Raw genomic sequence first — 21,094 nt, 5'->3', positions numbered from 1 at the left:
TACCAGTCACAAGATCTAATTGTGCCTGGGAGATCACAGTTCACTGAAACCTCTGCCCCCACCAAAGCTGGAATGTGGTTTATTCTCTACCTGTCGTCCACAAGCACTCACTGTCACACAAACGGTACAGCAGAAGTGCTGCAATCCATCTGCAGAGGCTTTTGAAAGGTTTCTGCTCAGTCATAAATAGATTAGATGTGGAAGGTGTGTTTCCACTAGAAAATAACCATCTTATCAGCCAATGCCGCATTTCTCAGCGGTCAAGTAGACATGGAGGCCTGGAAAATGCTCTTCTACAAGTGGCAATATAAATGAAGTTGCATCATTTGCACCAATTACCACAGCAACAAGGAATTTTTAGCAACAAGAACAGAGGTGCTGAGAGCCTGCAGTCTGGGTTGATGGTCAACTGCCAGACCCACTAGCCCACACCTCAAATATATTTACCCAACTTCCTCAAAGCGATGAAGAACCCCTCACCACCGTCTGCACATGGCTCTGATGGCCAGCACTTGTTCTGAACGATTCTATCTTCAGTTTCTAGAGTCCAGAAATGCTCTAGAGAAATGCTCTTGTGTTCTACTCTTATCTGCCCCACTGAAAAGCTCTTACTCTGCCTGAAGGAGGAACATTGCTCAAGCCTTTCCCCCATCTTCTCTTTGTTCTGCTGTCAAAAGAGATGCAGCTGTTGGACTACGTAACAACATGATACTCCTAATTTTTTTATAATTTTCGTTTTTTCTCCCAAAACATCCTCTCACTGACCAAAGTCTAAAATCAAATGGCTGTAATTTCCCAGACCATTCCCCTGTCAGTATTCCCCATCTGCCAGTATCCTTGCAGGACCCAGGTCTTGGCAGGTTGTAAAGACCACAGATTTAGTTTTCAGTAATGTTTCTCAGTGTGAAACACTAATGCATTTTATACCTAGCAAGCAAAGAGCAGCAAAGTATGACGGAGACAAAAGCACCTCAATACATGGTACTACTAGAGCTTTTTTTCCTTTTCAAAGCAAAAATATTTTCTTCTTTGTCCATGGAGTTGAGCTAGTAATACCTCACCACACTGACAAGAGATAAGTTTCTTTAGGCTTGATAACCAGGGTGAAAGCCCCAAGAGAAGGGAAACTTAATTCCAAGTAGCAGTTGCAAACTTTGAACTTTGTGCCAGACATGGCACCCTGGCTATGCATGAAACTGGAAGCTGTCCCATCCACAGATACTGGTTCAGAAAGCAGCAACTTCAACGGCGACCAAAGCCAGTGACACTGGTGTGTCACACAAGTTTGCTGTAACTCAGCAATGTGCTCATTCCCATGGCTGCCAGTAGGAAGTTCCTGCCCTGTTTACCTGCAAACACATACTATGAGTAAGCAGATAAGCATATTCAAACAGGCCTACTGAATTTCCAGCTTCATTTGACCTATATAACTGACAGCTACAGCTAACCTAAATACAGACACGTCAGCCTCCTGCGTGCCTGCTCTAATAACAACTGCTGTCTTCCCCTTCACAGGATTAGGCAGCACGAGGCCAGGACCAGCTCCAAGGAGCAGGGAGAGCAAAGCTATTCTTACGCTGTGTTGTAAATGAAAAGGAATTCCTTTTTAAAGAAAAAAACCAAAACGTATTTCCACGGTTTTATCCACGTAACCGAGAGCAAGACGTGGTTCACAGCTGTAAGGTAACAAACCGCCGCCAAAAAAAAAGAGATTGTCCTGAGGAGAAACCGGAACTTGGAACATGTCAGATGAGCTGCAGAAAAACGCTGAAGATAATTCTGATGAACGCTGTTTCACAAGTTAAAGCATAAATGATAGCTCACATACGGTGTGTCAGAAGACACGTCTGCACTATGTGCAAGCAGGGTGATGGATAGACTGTACTACAGACTCCTTTGTTCAAAATATAAGCTGGATTTTGAGCCAAAATTTGAAGAAATATTCCTGTTCTGAAACGTCTTAGGAAAGACGGAAGTTTTTAGTAAAAGGAATGGATTTAGATAATTTATGTTTGCGTTGTGGTTTTTTGTCTGTGAATAATAATCCTCCAACGAAAAAATATCTAAAGTAGTGGAGTTTCAGAAAAATCCCAGAGAAGAACAGGCCCTATATCATCATTACTTACAGGGTATTTTATTCCTGTAAGGGACCAGTCCCTTAATTTTGCTATTATTTTTATGACATGGTTTATGAAATGTCATACTCCTGTAACATCTATTAAAAGAATACCAAGGTTAAAAGGCTGAATCCATGTGTTGGTAAGTGCTGAAGTAGGACTGTCTCTCAACTTCATCTCAGGGTTGCTGTTGTGAACACTGGCTTTCTAATGTTCCCACAAGATTTTTTCCTATATCACCATATATCTAAGTATTTTACAAGTAATACTTCCATATTCAGAGCATCTCTGCAATATTTGGCATGTATTACATCATTTTACAGGGGAGAAAACAGACAAAGATGATGTCCAGTTTCCATTACCTCCCAATGCTCTACTCCAGATACCTTAAGCTGAATTTTCAGAACATTTGTTAAGCTCACAGTACAACTCCACTGACTTTGCTGCTGACACCCAGCAGCAGGATATCCTTTATATCCACCCCATGAGACCCAAATGTGTTTGTGAAATTCTGATCTAACTTGCTCAGCATCACACTGGTCAGTGTTAAACCACCTCCTCAAGAGGAACTCTCAGTGTCTGTAACCAGGAGACCATTCTTTCTCCTCTCCTTTCCTCTCTCCTATCCACATGTTCTACAGCTTCTGCAACTACTCATAGAAGGCTGAATGCCTTGCATTACAGAAATTAGACTAAATCTCAGTCTTCCCTCTCCACTACATAGACAGCTGTGTTCTGAGTGAGCCAGGATATAATTATATAATTAAGGATAACATCTGCACAGGAGACCTGAATTAACGTTGAAAACCCAATGTTATTTTTTTTTTTTTTTAACTTTTGGCAGCTTGACTTTTATAATCGTACAGCACTTTAAAAAGTCTTAAAGTGCCAGTGTTTTAGGAGTTCCCTGCAGGCTGTAAACCCTTCCTTTCTCTGCTGTCCCAAGTACCCACCACTTCAACCTCCAATACTCCTGCTCTTGCCATGCACCAGACCAGGCTACTGCTCCTTCTTGTTGTCTGGTGGCTGGCAGGAGAAGGGGTTCCTAAGAGTACAGGAGATATTCCCTGCTCCCTGGTCTGTTGTCCTTGCTCCAGTCTCTTTGTGGAGAAGTAACTGATGAGAAAATCCTATTTGGTTCTTACATTCCTGGAGATGTTGGATCCCAACTAACTGCGCGGAGAGGGCACCTGACAGGCAGGACAGGAAAGCCATGGTAGGACTGACCAGCATCCAACAGCCCCCACGGAACATCAGAGCAAGCCATGGGATTTCACAGAACAGCAGGAGCCACAGCAGGCTGAAGAACTAGAGAATTTCAACAAGACAGTGTGGGAAACTTCATAATTTCTTTTTAAACAGGGATACAACTGCGTTTTCAGTAGCCTCATTCTGAGAGACAGCTGAGTTATTTCAGCTGAACTTTCCAGCTGTGCCAAACACGTGGCATGGAAAACATCAGCTCAAAGATGATGGTGTAATAAAATGATAAAGCATTTTCCCTGTTGCTTATAACAGAAAACATAAGGTGATCCCAACTACAAGCTCAGCTACCTGCTCCACTTACAACGGTACGAATGCACAGAAGGATAAAAAAAAAATTGAAAAAAAATTTCAAAAAGCTTGTCTTTGCAGGCTTGGGTGACAAAGCACAAGGGCATCCCAGGGCATCTGAGGACACCCATCAGCAAAGTCTTTTTTAGGGAGCTGAACTGGTTCATGAGTCTGAATACAAACAGCGACTCATTAAACAACACATATTTAGACTAAACTCTTGGCACATTACAACAAAAAAAGCTAAAGGATCACCACAGGAAGAATTATGGCCTAGAAAACCTCATGGCTTTCTGAAGTTATCTTAAAGTGAGACTCCAGGGAAATTTTTACATTGTTTTTACAGCAAGAGCACACAGAAAATCTGTCTTCTCCTATTTTGGCATCTTTGCTGAAACGAGAAGCCAAATAATTTGTATGTTCACTGAGTGTTCATATAGAATATATACAAATTATTCAGCATCCTCTAAGAGCAGAAAGCAGAAAGGTCAAAATAACAAGAAACTGGGAAGATGCCAGGAAGCTCCTGCCCTACTTTATTTTCTAGACTTGCATTAATAATGGGTGTTTTACAGAAGAGTTTTTAAGTAACATTATTTAATATTCTTAAAAGATTAGAATTTAAATAAACTTAATCCAAACAGAACGTTTACATTTAAAGAGGTGGGTTTTTTTTCCAAATAGTCGACGTGATGATTGCCTGGGCCAGACTCAGTATTTTCTGTACTTGCCAGAGTGGGTAAATTTAACTGAAAATGGCTGGAACACAAGTGATGGTCCAGCTGAGAAACACTTCCAAGCAGACCTACCAAAAGCCTTGTGCACGCAACACCTTGGCCATTTTTCTCCAACTTTATGCCTCTCATTGAAAAAAATAAATAAAAAAAAAAAGACACTAACACTTTTACAAATCTGTCTTAACTGAGAAGAAACACCTTCAGACATTCCATAAAATCACAGCTGTAAGAACAGAAATACTACCAAAAAAAAAAAAAGAGGTCTTTCCAGAATCCCTCTTGCTTACTGCCTTTGCATGGCTTGGTCTACTTTCACTTCTGTTGTCAAGACAAGCATTTGCATTAAATAAGTGTGAGTGTTGAGGTAGGAGTGAAGCTGACTTTGAAGAGGAAGGAGGTCAGGGATTTGCACCTTGTGCACACAGGAGCATCCTCCTGTCTTGCAGAAAGAAGCTGCCGTTCTTCTTGGGAAGAACCAGAAGCACCACACACAGCTGGAGCACAGGGGGAGAGATAAATTTAGGAAGATAAAAGAACACGGGGGGATTTAGTTACCTCAGTGTTTATTACAGCAGACTGAAGATGTAGGTCAACCCCCTGTCCTGGAGCCCTTGGTGCTTTGAGGCAGAGAAAACGTTACAAATTGCTCAGACAGCTCTAACTATGCAAGTAATCCATGGAGCCTGCCAAGGAACACATGTGTTTCAGGCATAAATAGTCCAACCTATTCCTTTCTGAATTAACATCTGTCATCATGACACCATTCAAAATGACTGAAGACTGGATCATATTAACAACCACACATCTTGGATAAATATTTACTGTTAAGACTTTATGCCCCCCCCTCTCCCCTCCAGTTTAAATAAAAATGCAGATAGCAAAATGCCTGGAGCTGTGAAAGGGGGGTATCCTTTCAGCCACTGACAGAAAGCATGTGATTTTATTTACAAAAATCAAATCAGTGTTTTTCCCCTCCTCTGTAAGTCTTCACACCACGCACGGGTGAAGTCGCAGCATCCTGTGGTGTTGCAATGCTTTCCACAGAGCATTTCTGGGGAATTTTGTTATGTTGGAGGTTGCTCACCTCAGAGACTCCACAAAGCCTTCTCCCTCTGGATGCAGAAACAGATCTGGCCTAATTGTGCCCCAAGAAGAGAAAATTTTGCTGTGACCTTTGCAGACAACTGGATAAAGCAAATAACTTACTTTCATGACCAGCTGTCAGATGTATGACTGGCTTGCTATCCTGCTCCTCATAGTCAACAAACGGGTCACAGAGAGTAAGGACAGAGAGGCCCAGAGTCACAGAACAGGACGGCAGGAAGGCAACACAAGAGTGCAGCCCTGTCCTGAGTACTCCCAAGACACAGAATTTTCCCAGATGCTGGATTAAGTCTGTATTTCAGAAAGAGATGTCAGCAGCCAGCGTTCACCTCTGCAAGTATGTCATTTGAGAATTATAACACCAGATTTCTAGGAAATTACATCTGTCCTGGCTGATTTTTATCTAGCTTGAGCTTCTAGCTACCACATTCTGCTGTTTCTTATCAGCACTGCTTGAGAGGCCAGGAGAGATCTTGCTAACATCCTCCTGGACATCCTGCATAGCAGGGAGCAGTGCTCCTCCATCAGCAACTTCTCCTTCCAGTCCTTTACTCTCACACTGCTTGAGTGGAACTTTACCAAGATATCCAGTCTTGATTTTAAGACTTCAAGAGCAAATCCATCAAGTCTGTAGGGCAGATGTAGCAAAAATAATTATACCGATATAAATGCGCTGCCTTTTTTGGTCCTTTGCCTAGCTTCAGACACAGTTCTTCCCACAAAATTAAAAAGTCTTGTGAGAAAAAACATTCCCTCTAGGTAGAGAGAGAGAGAGACTGCAAGTAAATCCCTCCAAAACCTCACGCATAAGCTAAATAAATTGAACTTTGTAACTAAATAAATTGAACTCAAATCTCTCAGACTAAGGGGAGGCTTTGCAGACTTCAAATGATTCTTGTAGTTCTTTACTGAAGTGCTAACATGGAACGTCTTTATCCCACTAACAGTTGCATGAATAGTCGATACCCTCTGGGTGACGTCTCAGTTTCACTGGTGACGATGTCCTCGGACCTCTTCCACGTGCTGGATTCACAGTCTGGAGGAACAGCTGCTGCTCACATGGGCAATGCAATACCCTCAGTAGGCAAGGGCTGCGCTGGTGGTGGCTCATTTGGGCTGCCAGGTGCCCAGTCACGTACGTAGGGGCTACTGAACATGCCTGCCTTTGTCAGCACGCAATGACCAGGCAGCCGTGAGGGATAAAAGGGTGCATTTAAGATGTAAGATTTTGGGGAGATTTGAGAGTATTGCGGTGCAAAAGGGAGCAGGACACAAATCCACAGGCAACTGGGCAATTTCTTTAGCTCTGCTGTTCATGGAATTGTGCGTTTCATTAAGATCAGCATCGGATTTGGAATGAATTTCTTTATGTTGCCTCAGATATTCCAATCAACGCAGGTAACCTGACTTTACATGTACTATGACCTTGAAATGCACCCGCTGGGATTTGCATAATACTGATGTCTGAATATTGACAGAGCCTGCCAAAGAGGGTGAGTGCAACATGAGCACCCTCCTGATGCTTTTTCAAGACAGCTGCACTAGCTCTTCAGTTGGTCCTCACATTGACTTCTCAAAAGAAAAGATGCAGAAAAAACTGCAACTCTTTAAATTAGCCATCTTTTTTTGACTTTGGTTGAGAAGGAAGGAGTGATCAAATATCTAGGAAAGAACAGCACTTGTCAGTTGGATGGCAAGAGACATCAGAAGAGGTCAGAGGATGACAATTTTAGGAAGAAATTGGTCTCAGGATAAAGCAGGATGGTGAGGCAATCCCAGAAAGGATGTCCTACTCGGGCAATGATACAGTCTTTCCAGGGGGTAAATTCTGTTTGGGTGTCTTCATTTAAGAATGATGTAAAGGAAAAGAAACTAAAAAAGAATAAACATCTGACTGGAGCTCTCTGATTTTCACATTACAGCTGGGATTACTGAGCCAGAAATGAAGACGATGCTGTCTTGGCAGATGTGGGATAAAGGTTCTTTAAGGACTACTGATGCCCAGCATGGATAAATGCTTCTCTTCCTTTATTAGAAGTACAGAGCAAGGATGACTGGCATTAGGTAATAGCAAGCAAAGGAAGGGACAAAAAAAAAAGGACAAAATCCACGCATGCTGTGGGATTGACTGAAAGGGCAGGGACACCAACAATTTTTAATTTTAAAGAGAAACTAAAACCAGAACTAATTAATGATGTCATTCCTATAAATACATATACTTCACAAACTTCTGACACCTGGAACTTTTTCATCTAGAAAATAGTGTGTTTATGGCTATTTTTTATTTTCTTCACCAGCCCCAAGAGCTTAGGTGAATGTTGTTACAGACTCGTGAATACTGACGACTATCCAATCCAGGTGGACAAGTTTTATTATCCAACATGCACCCATCTGATAATATTAAATGCTATGAAGGCACACTGCAATGGCACCAGAGCAGCCCCTGTCACCAGCTGATGCTTGACAGTAAGTCTGTACTTACAGACACACTGTGCATGCCTGGGTGGGAACAGCTCTCAGCTATGTAGTGACCTGCCTAATCTTATTATGCTGTTGCATGCAGGTATGTATGAAGGGCAAGCTCCAGCCTGCACCATCCATACCAACAACCTTCCTTTGGGAATCTGGCCAGGAAGTCTCCCCCAAGGCCCATGTTTCAAAGTGGGTCATTTGCCTACTGAGGTTCCAGTATGGTCTCACCACGAGTGCTACCTGAAAGCTTGTTAAAAATCACAAAACACAGAACTGAAGTTTTCTCCCTCTTTTGGTCAACAGGGACAAGATTTTATATGGCATCCCTACATATTTTCCAGCCTCTCTTCTAACCATGACTGGAAAAAAACTGGCTCATAGTGTTCATACTTCTCAAAGCCTTCTCTCATAGTGTTTATACTTCTCCTTACACCTTCTGAAAATGGCCCTGATTTCCTGGCCAGTCACAGAGAAGGATTTACTTTTTTCATATGCAAGTCTTCCATGGTTCCCTTGGGCTACTCCCACCAATGCACTGTATTGGTGAAACAGCTGAGGGAGCACAACCCCTCAGGCGGTATGGACAACCCTTCTACACACCCAGAGAGATCAAAACCTAAAAAACCAAAACTCAACCATGTCACAAGAATCATCCTAGAAAGATAAACTAACTTTCAGCTACTCTTTTTCAAAGGAATATGGAATATTCCATCACACAGACTCTCCCACCTCATCTCAGTCAGAGACTTGGTAGGTGCCAGGAGAGTCTGCCTCACATTTTCACTTTATTACAAAGCATTTTCTGTGCTTCCACATTTATTAACAGTTCAGCTGCTTTGAGTGAGGCAACGAACCATCCTGATAACGCGGTAAGGTACTTCCCTGCTAAAATTCCTCCTAGAATCCCTCCACTCTCTGTGATTGGAAATGGCTTTTGCACCCTGTGCTAGGACCACAGGACAACCACTACCGAAAAGGCTTTCTTGCCTCTTCCCCTACTGCAAGCCTCATCATGTCCTTTAAGCAGGCTGGCTGCCTTACTCACCAGCCGTGCCTTCCTATATTATACTCCTGAAGGGATTAGTTATAAATGGCTATTTAGGTGAAAACTCAAATTTGTGAGAGACATGAGACAACCCTTAAGCTGACTTCTCGGTTCAAAAGCTTTCCTCATTTATCATGGAGCAGCATGTCCAGCTTCTGTCCCCTTTCAGCTGAGTCCAAGGAGAGCAGGCAGACACGAGGCAATGCCCACTCAGGCACATCTCTAAGCAGGTGGGCTGAAGCTGTGTTTCAGCACAGGATGAGGCACCACAAACCTGTAACCAAGCTTTAAACTCATAATGCATGAAGACAACCAGTGGTGGATTTAGAGCCCCACCAAATCAGAATGCTGTCCCAAGAATCATCCCACATGTCTCTCCCACAGTCCTTTAAAACCTGAAAAGATCAACCGTACACAAGATACTTAAAGCAACAAGCCCCTTGGAGGAGAAAAGGGAAAGCAAATATTTGCAATCCAGAAGCAAACTCTGGAGCGAATCTGCCAGTGGCAGTGGCCACTCCATTTGTCACCAAAGGCAAGGGACAGCATTGGAAAAAGCAGGTTCTCTCTCCCTAGCCAAGACTCAGAGAAATCACCTGCTCAAGTGCTGGTCTCAAATTCCAAACAAGCTGAAAATACACGCATGTGAACGAAGCCTTACTTAGGGTTGGACAGCAATAACAGATTCACAGTCTCACTGTTTTCCTGAAGATGACAGGAGGAGCATGATGGCTCCCAAGCTGTTTTGTTTAGGGATGTAAAACAGCCCACAGGTAAGGCCATTTCAGAATCTGAGGAATCCACAGTGAACTGCAGGGCTGTGACGTTCACAGTCTGCCCTAGCAAACATGCAGCACGACAAGGCCATTAACTAATGGAAGAAGAGAAGCTCTAAACAAAAGCTCAGCAGACAGCACGGGCTCTGGCAGCAGTCCGGCCTTGGCTCTAGCACAGTAACACTGATCACGCCAGGAGGGTATTGTAATGCACATTTTAGCAGGACTAGAAGTAAGCTGTTAATACAAATATGCAGTTCCCAAACAAAACGTTAAATAAAACCTCCCCTGCTGCCACATCCAGAAGATGCCCCCAAGCAGCAGTGACATGCTGTGACAAAGGAGGAGGGGTTATGTTGTGCCCACCCCCACTGCTGAGGGAGGACTGCTTTTCGGATGGCATCACTGCTGTGTGCAAGTTGTCAAAGACATGCCCCTGCAAGGGACACACAGCCCAACTTGGCCACGCTCGCAGGCAGGTGCTCACTTGCTCCTATGACTTTCACTATCAAAGAGAATTTGGAGGTGCCGCAGGGGCTCACTGCACAAGTGACTCCTCCTGGCAAAGGCTGCAGAGATTCCCGCCGGAATCATCCGCAGGCTCATTATCACACGAGAAGGAAGCTTGTTAGCTGCCAATTTCTAGTGACACCTTTGCCCTCACTTGGCTGCTTTATCGCCGTGTGCCAGATGTTCAGGGAAGTCAGCCCTAGCAAGCAAGAGAGCTCCTTCTGATTCACTAATGATGGGCAAGAAACCACGCTGGAATTGGCCTCAGCACCAGGCTGAGATAGCTGATTTGCATATCTGGAGCTGTAAATTCCTGTTTGTTTCAGGAAGCATCTACTCGCCACAAAATAGAGAAACTTCTGCCTCTTATTTTAAGAGCAATATATGACCAAACCTCCCTCCCCATATAATTTCACTGGTACTTTGGGTACTCAGGAAGAGCTTCTGCCACTGGAAGACCCAGGGTGATGCAGGAGGGTACAAGAAGCAGGAAGCAGCAGGGTGGATCGCAACATAGGTAATGTCTCTTGGCAAAAAGAACAGTCCAGGAGAAAGTGTAACTGTTCTGAGTGACTGCCCATGAGTAATCCCTCTCTGGGGATCACTGGCAGCAGTCATTTCATCATCCAAGGGGTGCCTGGCTGTGTCAGCAGGCTCTCGCAGCAATGATTCCAAGGCAGCACTGCCAGACCAGTCACCACAGACGCACGAACAACTCACATCTGTGACCCTTCTGCAACAACCACGAGTTCAGGCCACTGCAGGCTGTGGGACTCCAACTCACTTCCTTTCCACTTGTACACTGACATATTAGGTCAGCATGGTGCAATACTCCCCTCTGCTAAACCATGTCACCTTTCTCTATCCCATACTCCTTTTAGTTGCAACCGGTGCAATTATTTTCTCCTTCAGTTTATTCTAATGCTTGTCAAATGACTGAAATCAGATTACCAGGGTTTTAGTTGCTCAGATTCACTCACCCTTCCCCTTCTTAAAGGCAGCTGTACACTCTCTGGTGATACCAGTTACTGCTGTAACTTCCTACAGGACAATTTGGAGCATCAGCTCAGCCAGAACTCCGTGATGGAGACTACCTTTCTTTTGCTGCTGCTGCTGAATATTTAGCCAAACCTGTCCTTTTTCTAGAATAATGTTTTCTCTCAAGTTTTTACTTGCTTCCAGATATTTCTGTTTTACTGGGAAAGAAAAAGCAGTCGAGCTTTTGCTTTTTCCTTGGTCCATACTCCACTGCTCTGGTTTCTGGATGTAGCATCTCCTAGGGCATCACACAGATCTCTGGGAGGCCATTACACCCGAGTGTGTAACACATAAAATCCCCAGTCTCTCCGTTCTGTTGGTGCTTCTTCATCACATTGATTCTTGTTCCTCATAACATCTCCAGAAAATCCTTCTCTCTACAAAGCACTTATCCCTTTCTCAGTACGCAAGTGCTGCCAAAAGACTCACATAACACAGAGCAAATCCCTCTCAGCTGCAGGGAGAATAATCTTATCTGACCACTGACCCAGCAATAAATAGCCACTCGCCTTTCATTTACTCTTTCTCAGATAAACTCCCTTTGATTTCACTTACTCAAGAGAGGACTAAGCAAAGATCCTAATACCTGGCCCAGAATCTCTGGTCAAGCAGGTCCAAGCAGCTCCAGGTGTCTGAAGGAATTCAAGAAGTCTCATACCCACCTGTGACTGTGCCATGGACACATGCAGTCTCTATCAACAGTCACGAGCAAAGGAAACATCAGAGGGCAGAGATCAGCCTATTTTTTTTGAGGAATGTGTCCACTTCCACAGCAGTTGTGGTTTTTAGCAGGATGCTTCCATTTTCCTTTGCTCCATCCTGAGTCAGACTCCTGACTGTAATGACTGGTTTGCAGCAGGGATGAAGTCTTGCAGAGGGACGTGTCAGATAAGGAATAACCAGCAGTGGCATACAGACCTCTCAGAACAAGCAAGTGCCTCTAGATGAATCCAGGAAAGGAAGAAACTCCCTTTTCTCTGGAACATCAGCTGAGAGAAACAAACTCTCCACAGAGAGCACTGGGCAGGCATTTGTCATCCTGAACTTACCACACACTGATAAAAATACTAACACTCACTACCAGAGCAGACACCTACGTGCTATTCCCATAGCCCTGCTCGTTCTCCATTGGGTCATTTCCATCTAAGAGACAGCACTTTCTGCATCAGCTTCCTCTAGAAAAGCAGCTGTGCCACCCACCTGCTTGCAGCTAAAGCCAGTGACAACAAGATCTCAGCCTCAAATAGAGAGAGATCAGACTAGAGAGCACAAGATAGATGTTTTCCAGTCACCTGGTCTGTATCCTAAAGTATTCAATGAACTGACCCAGCAGCCTCAAAAACCAGCAATGACTCCCCTTGGGAACTTGTGCAGAACAGGTAGGATTCTCAAAGGATTGAAAGATGGACAAAAGCAGTGCCTAGCCTTAAAAGGCAGAAAAGGGAAGAGAGCTGATTTATGATTTCAATTCCCAGAATAGCAGGATTAATTATTTGTAAGCACCTGGAAAAAATAAGAAAGACTGAGTAGCCACCCACCAGGATTTGTCAAGAGCAAATTATGTTTAAAAAATTCTTTATACAGAAGAAAAATTATCACTGGGAAGAAGGAAGACATGTAACTGGTATTCAGTAAAGCTTCTGAGAGATCACTTCCACAAACATCCTAAAACTGTTATTAAGGACACTATGTGATACAAGTTCAGAAGTGGCCAAAAAACTATCGAGGATGAGTTCTCAGTGGGCTCACTGTAGAAATGGGAGGATGTTATTACTTTGGGTTCTGCCTAGGAACCAACTTTATTTAGTGTTTTCATTATTAACCTGGAGGATGGAGTAAAAAGTATGTTTATTAAATTGCAGAGGACATGGATCTGGAAAGAATGGCAGGTATGCTGGGAAGCTCTGCCAAAGGAACTTGGCAAACTGGAGAAGTGTTCTGGAAGAAAGAACTGGAGGGGACAAGTGCCCAGTGCTGCTCTTTGACAGGAGGAGCCAATGGCAGAAGCACAGGGTGTGGATCTGGGGAGGTGGCTGCTCTTCAGTTCTTCCTGAGACCTGGAGTCTCAAGGAACCCGACACTCACCTCCAGTTCCATGCCACTGTGGAAAAGGCTGTCCAAACAGCAAATGTATAAGGAATGAGAACTGTGAGGCTAGTGAAGCAGCTGTTTGCTCCTCTCTTTTTGCTATAGTCTGTACATTTTTGGGCACTGCTCTTTAAGGAAAAGATTAATTAACTGCAGGCATTCAAAAGAGCAACAGGAATTAAGAGATCTGGAAAACATCACCTAAAAGAACTGAAAGAAATGGGAGAGTTTATTCTGAAGAAATGAAGGATAAGGAGTCAATCACAAGAGCACTGAAGTAATACACAATGCAAGAAGCTCAAGTCCCTTTTGCTCTCTACCAAGCTGGGCACTGAAGCACTCAGTTCAAACAACTGCAATGGCTCTCCCCTGTCTTCTAGCAAGTTTTAACAGACAATTTGCTGCATCTTTCTAAGAGCAGACGATACCATATTAGAATCTAGTGATGACCACTTGACTGCAAGCATCGGGTGGAAATTCAATTTGTTTTCAAGTAAACCAACCCACCCCTTGAACTTCAAGCTAAACACCACGAGTCCCTGCAACTGTGTTCAGGTTGCAGGGCACTGACACTGCCAGGGTTTTCCCTTCCCCTGAATGAGGAAGAGGAGCCTTACATAAAGCAAAGAAAATTACTTTTAACTCAATTATTCATGTTACGAAAGCCCACTTGTTCTTGCCCAGAGGCTGACAGGTAACTTCATCCGTCTGGTACCAGGAAAATAATTGCAAGTTGGTGCCAGTATGAGACAAGAGCAAAGTATGAGCCCTTAAGGCCATCTCTGTAACAACTGTGTGCAATTATACTCCCAGACTGCTTCATTCTGTGTATGTGGTGAGCTGCCAACCTCCTCTCTCTGTCTGTCTCCAAACACATAATATCCCATCCTCCGAATGCTAATCCATTTGTCTTGTTATTTGCTGAAAAGTCATTAAGAAGCATTTGAAAACAGATATTTAAGATATGTAAAACAAGAACTATACCCAAATAGAGGGCATTTATTCTGGATATCATGACAGCAGATAAAGACAAACCATCCACTGAATGAGAAGCCACTGATCACAACCTGATTCCATTCAGGATGGGTGAATTACAGAGAACAGCCTTGACTATTAACAGGTCCATGGTACTTCAGAAGGGCACTAATGCAACCAATGGGGGGAAAATATTTACATGGGGAAAGTAGTGTATTCATCATTTCAGTGTTTTAAAATTACACTTGATACCGTTGTTCTGGATGATACTGCAATCAGACACAAATCACAAATCTCAGTAACTGAGAAAAATATAATGGTTTGTGCTATTCAGGTCACATTAAGTCTGCCTGTAGCCTTTTCAACAAGTTGTGATGCTGTTGTCTCCTCCTCCCCTCCTGTGTCATCACATCCTTGTCCCCAGACTCCCACTTCTTCCTCTTGCCATTGCTCTTTTCTTTCCTCTGCTCTTAAATCCTAAGAGACCATAAAACCCATGCAAGAGCTGGCCCTTTTAAATACCCTTTAAAATAAATAAAAATTAAATTCATTGTTTATAGTACACAGTAACATAATCTTGAATAGAAAGCCTCATCTGTGACGCAAGGCCAAGTTACAGAGAGATGTCTTTGTAAAACACACTTAATTAAAGCTGAAGTCCATGGAGATAAAGAAAGTCTTCACTTAAATGCAGCAGGACACACAGAGGAATTCTCCTCAGACCCAAATGTGGCAAATACGATGGTGATACCATGTCTGCCCACCGTTACTAATTAGGTGACCTTCACAGCATCAGCTGACAGCGTTCTTACCACTTTCTCCTTGTAAACAATGTATTTCAGCCACTTGAAATCCTGCCATTTGAATCCTGCCAGAACAAACAGGGAATCCTTCTCATACTGCTCCATTTTCTGGATTGCACCTTCAGGATATGTGATCCGGAGTGTTGTCTTGCCACCCACATCCTTTTCAAAGCCTTTCACTGGAGCCGAGTTCAGCCTGCAGGGCAACCAGAGAAGACACTGTCACAGATTCCCACTTACACTCAGGGGTGTTGATGACACAGCAATCACTGCTGGGCAAGAATTCCCTGTAGCAGGTGTTAGAGCAGGAAATGTTAGCTCTTCCAGTTCTTCACCACGAACATTTACGAACGTTTATACCAACTGTGACGACAGTTTAATTAGAAGCCATTTAAATTATACAATTGAATATAATGCAAACCATTTCTGCGCATCCACTATTGTGATTTACACTGAATCGGAAGCTTTGGAGAAGGAAACTGAAAAATATTGTCCTTGCAGATTTAGAGTTACGAACTAAGCATTAATATTCTAATATCCCATTGCTCCTGTGATGTGTCACCTGGATTCTGCAAGACTGTGCAGAAAGAGATGATGCAGCTCCACATCAGTTTTAAAAGAGCTGAACCTGGTCTAATGCTCCAACCCCAATCCAGAGTTCACACTGCTCATTTTACCTGCAGTGAGGCTGTTTAGGGATATAATTCTCAAAAAAACCCCAAAGGAACAATCTCCTGGGCTTAATTCCCCAAACTGGCCCATCATTCTTTACAGAGAGAGTGATCAGGCATTGGAATGGGCTGCCCAGAGAGGTGGTGGATTCACCATCCCTGGAGATTTTTAAACGCAGATTGGACGTGGCCCTGAGTGCCATGATCTAGTAAATGGACTGGATTTGGACCAAGGGTTGGACTCGATGATCTTGGAGGTCTTTTCCAACCCAATCGATTCTATGATTCTATCTGGAGGGTGAGGTGCCTTGCAATGGCAGCACAAAGGAGGAGGTTGGGCTGCATGGCTGGGGCAAGGCTCAGCACAACTTCAGTCTCACTGACTCCAAGGAGTTTCTGCTGTGGAAGTGCATCCCACTCTGAAAACACCCAAGCAGACACAGAGCTTTGCTCTTGGGCACACTGATTTCTAAGGGAATGCTACGTATTTAGCTGTGCTTTTGTTAAAATATTTCTCAGGAACAAAGTTTTTTCCCTTGAAAAAAACAAACCGCTTTGGCATGAACTGCAATGATGACTTTCATGACATTATTCAAAACTTCTATTAAAAACTAGAAGGCCAAAGCTGAGGAAATCTCAAGTAACTTGGAAGACAAATCTTGCTGACATCAAATAGCAGCCCCTGATGGAACAGTATTGCCTGCTTGAATTATTGCAGCATTCTTGACTTGGTGTAGTTCAATATACTGGAAAGTGCTTATGGACTGCAAATTTTGCCGTGCAGGAATGTTAATGAGTATCTGGATATGTCTTTTTCAGCCTGGGTAAGCATTTTACACTGGAAACTTTTTAGGAGAAGAAAATCTCTGTATAAAATCTGAAATTATATTCAAATTTTAGAGGAATAAAGTCCTATGCATTTTTAGCAAAAATACTTGCTTTATCATTAGGAATAAAATATTGAAGGGAAAGCAACTTAAGAATCAGCACCATCACAATTTATACAGTAGATGAACTCTTTTTCCATGGTTTATAAACCCTTGCTTTGTAGCTTGACTTTGAGGTAGCTAGACCTGACTACCTGCAGTAAGTGCTCCCAGCCAGCCTGATTCCCTGCTTCTCCTCTGTTGCTGGCGGCGCATCCACACATCACTCACTTTTCCTATGGGCATTATTTAAACTTGAAGGTGTTGTGTGTCTTTGGGGTAGATGACCTTACATAAAGTAAAGGAAACAGAGATAAATATTACAAAGTACTGTGTGAAGAAAGCTAGTTAAGCATATTTTTGTCTGTTTTCTTGAAGTTGAGGAGAAGGTGTCTGGAGTCATTTCAGATGCCAAGGTGTGGCTCTTTGGCAGGGTTTTCCCCATCCCCAGCTGCTCGGTTTGCTGTTTTGCTGCTTACCTTGTCAGTGCTCCCAAAACTTGGGACCCCTACTTTGTGTCTAGGCAGGAAACAAAACAAGCCATTTCCCCAAGGAAAATGAACTCAGGTCCCCAACAAAGGGCCAGAGTGTGAGTTGTTGATGGAGTCCCAGTGATGGAGTCCTGCCAAGAGCCAGCACTGTCAGCCCCAGGGGCAGTGCCCGGAGGGCAGTGTGGGCAAGGGACCAGGAGAAGTTCTGGCAGCCACAGCCTGTGTTCAAGGTGATGCTACACAGCTCAAACCCCCTCCTAGGCAAGACACACTGGTGGTTATAAGCACAGCTAAATCTTGAAAAACCTCAGTTAGGATGTCAGGCCTCCTTGTGTTGTCCATGGATGGGCAGTTTTCTCACAGAAGTAGTTTCAGAGTGTTTTTCAGTCCATGTCTGCCGATGAGACACTAACTCCTAACCGTGGTACCATGAAGACCCTACCACTAAAGTATCATCATCAGGTGAATCCCTATCTTGTTCTGATCAGGAATTTCTGATACACACTTGTTTTTGCCCTGCCTGCAAGGGAGGCATTTCAGAATACTGATGACTGACTGCTGCAAGAAGCTCCTGCCAGGTAAACAGTGTCACAGCTGGGAATAACATCTGCACTGAAATCTGATAATATCTAGTTAAAGAAAAACAGTAACCAACTCACTCCAAGCTGTTTTTAGAACTGGCAAAACCGACTGGACTATGTTCATCACAAGAACAAAATTTATTGCTGCAATTAGCAATCCTCACATGGGCATCAAAAAACTCTACATACTGCTGGATCACATCTTTGTCCACAAACGTACCACATTTTTCCCTTAAAATTCACTTCCTAGGTCCCAAACATGATCCTTCAAAGGAGTTTTGCAACCCATGAAAAAGGATGCTATAATACAAGGGACTTCCTCAGCTTCCACGGGAGTAAAGCAAGCAGTTGGATACACATCCAAGCACCTGGCTTCATTTAACCTTTACAGTTGACTTCTCTCCTCTTTATCTGTCCCACAAACAGCACAGGTGCTCAGCTGCCCTCTTATCCTCCCAGCTTGCAAACTGACTTAGATTTACTGATGTGAGAGAAAAAATTGAACTTTTCATTTGGAAATTAAATAGTGGACTTTCTGATGTAAATCTCAATGGGTGGCTTAGTCCAGATGGATTGAAACCGTTCTTTTGCCACTTTTTGAACATTCTGAACCCAAGAAAAGGCTATAACTGCATTTTAATTCAGCTCAAATACCTACAAGTCACCAGAATATGACAAGTAGTGAGAGCTCTTTGCTAAGAACTGACTGTGAGACCAGGAAAAGGGCTGTAAAAATTTTGTCCTGTTCTGAACAGCCATCCCTGTGTCCAGCACACTGATGGAGAATCAGGGAGCCATTCACAGGAACAAAGGACTAAAAGGGATCTTCTTTGTGTCCAGAGTTAGAGGACATTTATTACTCTCTGTATGTTCTGTTCTTTCCTCATGTGCCCATTACTGGCACACAGGAGAGAACAGAGGCCACGCTAAATGATACCTGCCTTAAATTCTTTTACTAATCCCTTTCTTTCTTCTACCTTAGCTAAGAATTTGCTTTTTGCCACCACATCTCACAGCTGACTGAAATTCAGAGAGATGATATCAGACACATTACCTTTAACGTGAAATCAGTTATCTTACTAAGACAAAAAATGCCAACTCAGACTGTGTTAAACCAGTTTTTATAAACTTACACTGCAGTTTATCCCACTTTTCCTATTTACCTTTGTAATATTTTGTTACTCACGATTCAAAACCTGCTGGAAAGCTCTGCATTTTTTTTTTCAAGTCAGACTAATGGGTCTGTAGCTCCCTAGAGCACATCCTCCCCCTCCCTCCTACACACACTCTCTCTCTGAGTCTCCATTAGTACAGGTATTATGTTTGTTAATCTCCAGTCACCCAGAACGCCCCCCTGACTTGACAGATTTATTACTAAGAGTTATGACTAGACCTGTGATTTCACATATCAGCACGTTTTTCAAGCATTCTGAGATGGCAATGATCCAGGTCCTCAGCCAAAGCAAGAAGTCCTGACTTTGCCTGTGGTCCTTTCCACTCCTACACCACTCTGCTTCTGCTCCCTTATTCAACATTGTCATCCACAGTGAACAGAGGCAAAGTATCCCCAGTTTCTAGGGCACCTGTAATCACTGGGTCCTCACTCATAGAGGCTTCCTGCCTCCTAACACCCTAGGCTGCATCACTCTTAGTCCTTCCCATCCTAACTGTGAAGTGTAGTTCCTGGGGAATGCTACACATGTATGACCAGTAATACTTCCCTGAGTTACCTAGGGGATATATCTGGGAGCAGATCCAACAGTTTGAGTTACTGCTTCACCACCTAAGGGCATCACAGAAAGCAGCAGCTTTTAGAAAGGAGCTATGAAGAGAAGGTTCAAGCAGGATGAGAGACCACATTCCCAAATAGCTGTGGAAAATGGAATGTTTGAGGAGTGCCTTTACCCTTTGATGTGAACACCATTTATAACAAACATTTATATGCTCTTGTCTTTTCTTCCCCTCCATATAACTTCACGTTTTCATACAAATGGATACTGTCACTAGTACAGGTTAAAAGTCTGCCTGCATAGCATGTGAACTGATACAGAAACTGAATATATGACAAGAAAACTATAATGCCAAAGACTCACCTGACAACAACATCATAGTCATCAATTTTCAACCCCAATGATTTATTTGCAAGTACTCCACCATTTCCCACAATAATACATCGCCGGCAGCTGAGACTGTGGAAGAAACAGAGGAAGAGGTGATTTTTGTAATGTAAATGCAAACAGAGCCACACATATTTAGTTTGCATGCATCTGAGAACTACAGGAAACCTTTGTAAATATTAAGAATTAGGGGGGAGACAGAGATACACTTGATCCCCAGCTCACCTCATCATGCCCAGGCATTACACGTGATAAACTGCTTTCAACACCTCACACCACGTGTGGCCTAATGAGATGAGCTGTCAGGACAAGCAGCTCCTCTCCCCCCACACCCGTGGTATGATGGGCTTGAATCAAACCCATCTGTTTACTTAAGCCTTCTCATCATTCATTCAGCACTGAAATAACAATAAACCAAAGGCTTAGTGAGGAAGTCTTTTCTCCAAGCAATTTTATGAGTGCAGGCAGATCTTGCCAGGTTATCTGGGGTGTGCTCACCTTGGTGAGAGCAAAATTGCTGCCGTTATCACAAGACTTGGAGAGACAAAAAGACCCCACTAAATGGAGAGAAAAAAGACACCCCTCCCACTCCTGTCCAGTAGGAAACATATATGGAGACACCATAGGTGAGGAAAGGGAAGGGAAATAACCTTAATTAGAAAGAAAAAGAAACAGGAAAAAGAAGGAGGAGAACAGTTTCTTGTGGAACCCTGAGTCACGAGAACTCTCTGCAGCAGATGTTAAAAAGTGATTTTGTTTTGAAGACAGAGAAAAGGACTTCTTTCCAGCCATCTAATCCCAAACGCAGCTGGCTCTTCTGGCAGTGTGCCTCCATCTCTGGTAGTTCACTGAAGGAATACGTGTCTGCAGAGCCTTTTTCGGAAAGGGTCCAAGGCAATCAGTTGTTTGGAGCAGATCTCTGGCCTAGGCAGCCTTCCTAGTCCCAGGCACAGTCAACTGGGCTCTTCTAGGCTGTCCTCTCTGTGATAAGGCTGAAGAGCCAGCATGAGGAAAGCTCCACTTACGTGGGGTCCCTCTTTGCAGAGCAGGGCTGGAGTGCACTTAAAGACTCAGCTAAACCACTGAGGG

General features: G+C 43.4%; 1 protein-coding gene across 7 annotated transcripts in view; it reads right to left on the bottom strand.

Annotated features, from left to right (window-relative positions):
* ST3GAL3 (ST3 beta-galactoside alpha-2,3-sialyltransferase 3) overlaps positions 1 to 21,094 on the bottom strand; it is a 177,597-nt gene that overhangs the window by 30,868 nt on the left and 125,635 nt on the right. For all 7 annotated transcript variants that reach the window (XM_039384713.1, XM_039384714.1, XM_027747196.2 and 4 more), the window contains 2 exons: positions 19,982 to 20,077; positions 15,229 to 15,415 (listed from right to left, as the gene is read on the bottom strand). In XM_039384713.1, the coding sequence (XP_039240647.1) occupies positions 15,229 to 15,415; positions 19,982 to 20,077 (283 nt within the window). The remainder of the gene's footprint in view (positions 1 to 15,228; positions 15,416 to 19,981; positions 20,078 to 21,094) is intronic.

Source organism: Pipra filicauda, unplaced genomic scaffold (assembly GCF_003945595.2).
Source record: "Pipra filicauda isolate LSUMZ 115617 unplaced genomic scaffold, ASM394559v2 scaffold36_size6622888_pilon, whole genome shotgun sequence".
Taxonomy (NCBI): Eukaryota; Metazoa; Chordata; class Aves; order Passeriformes; family Pipridae; genus Pipra; species Pipra filicauda.
This window is presented reverse-complemented; position numbering and strand designations above follow the sequence as displayed.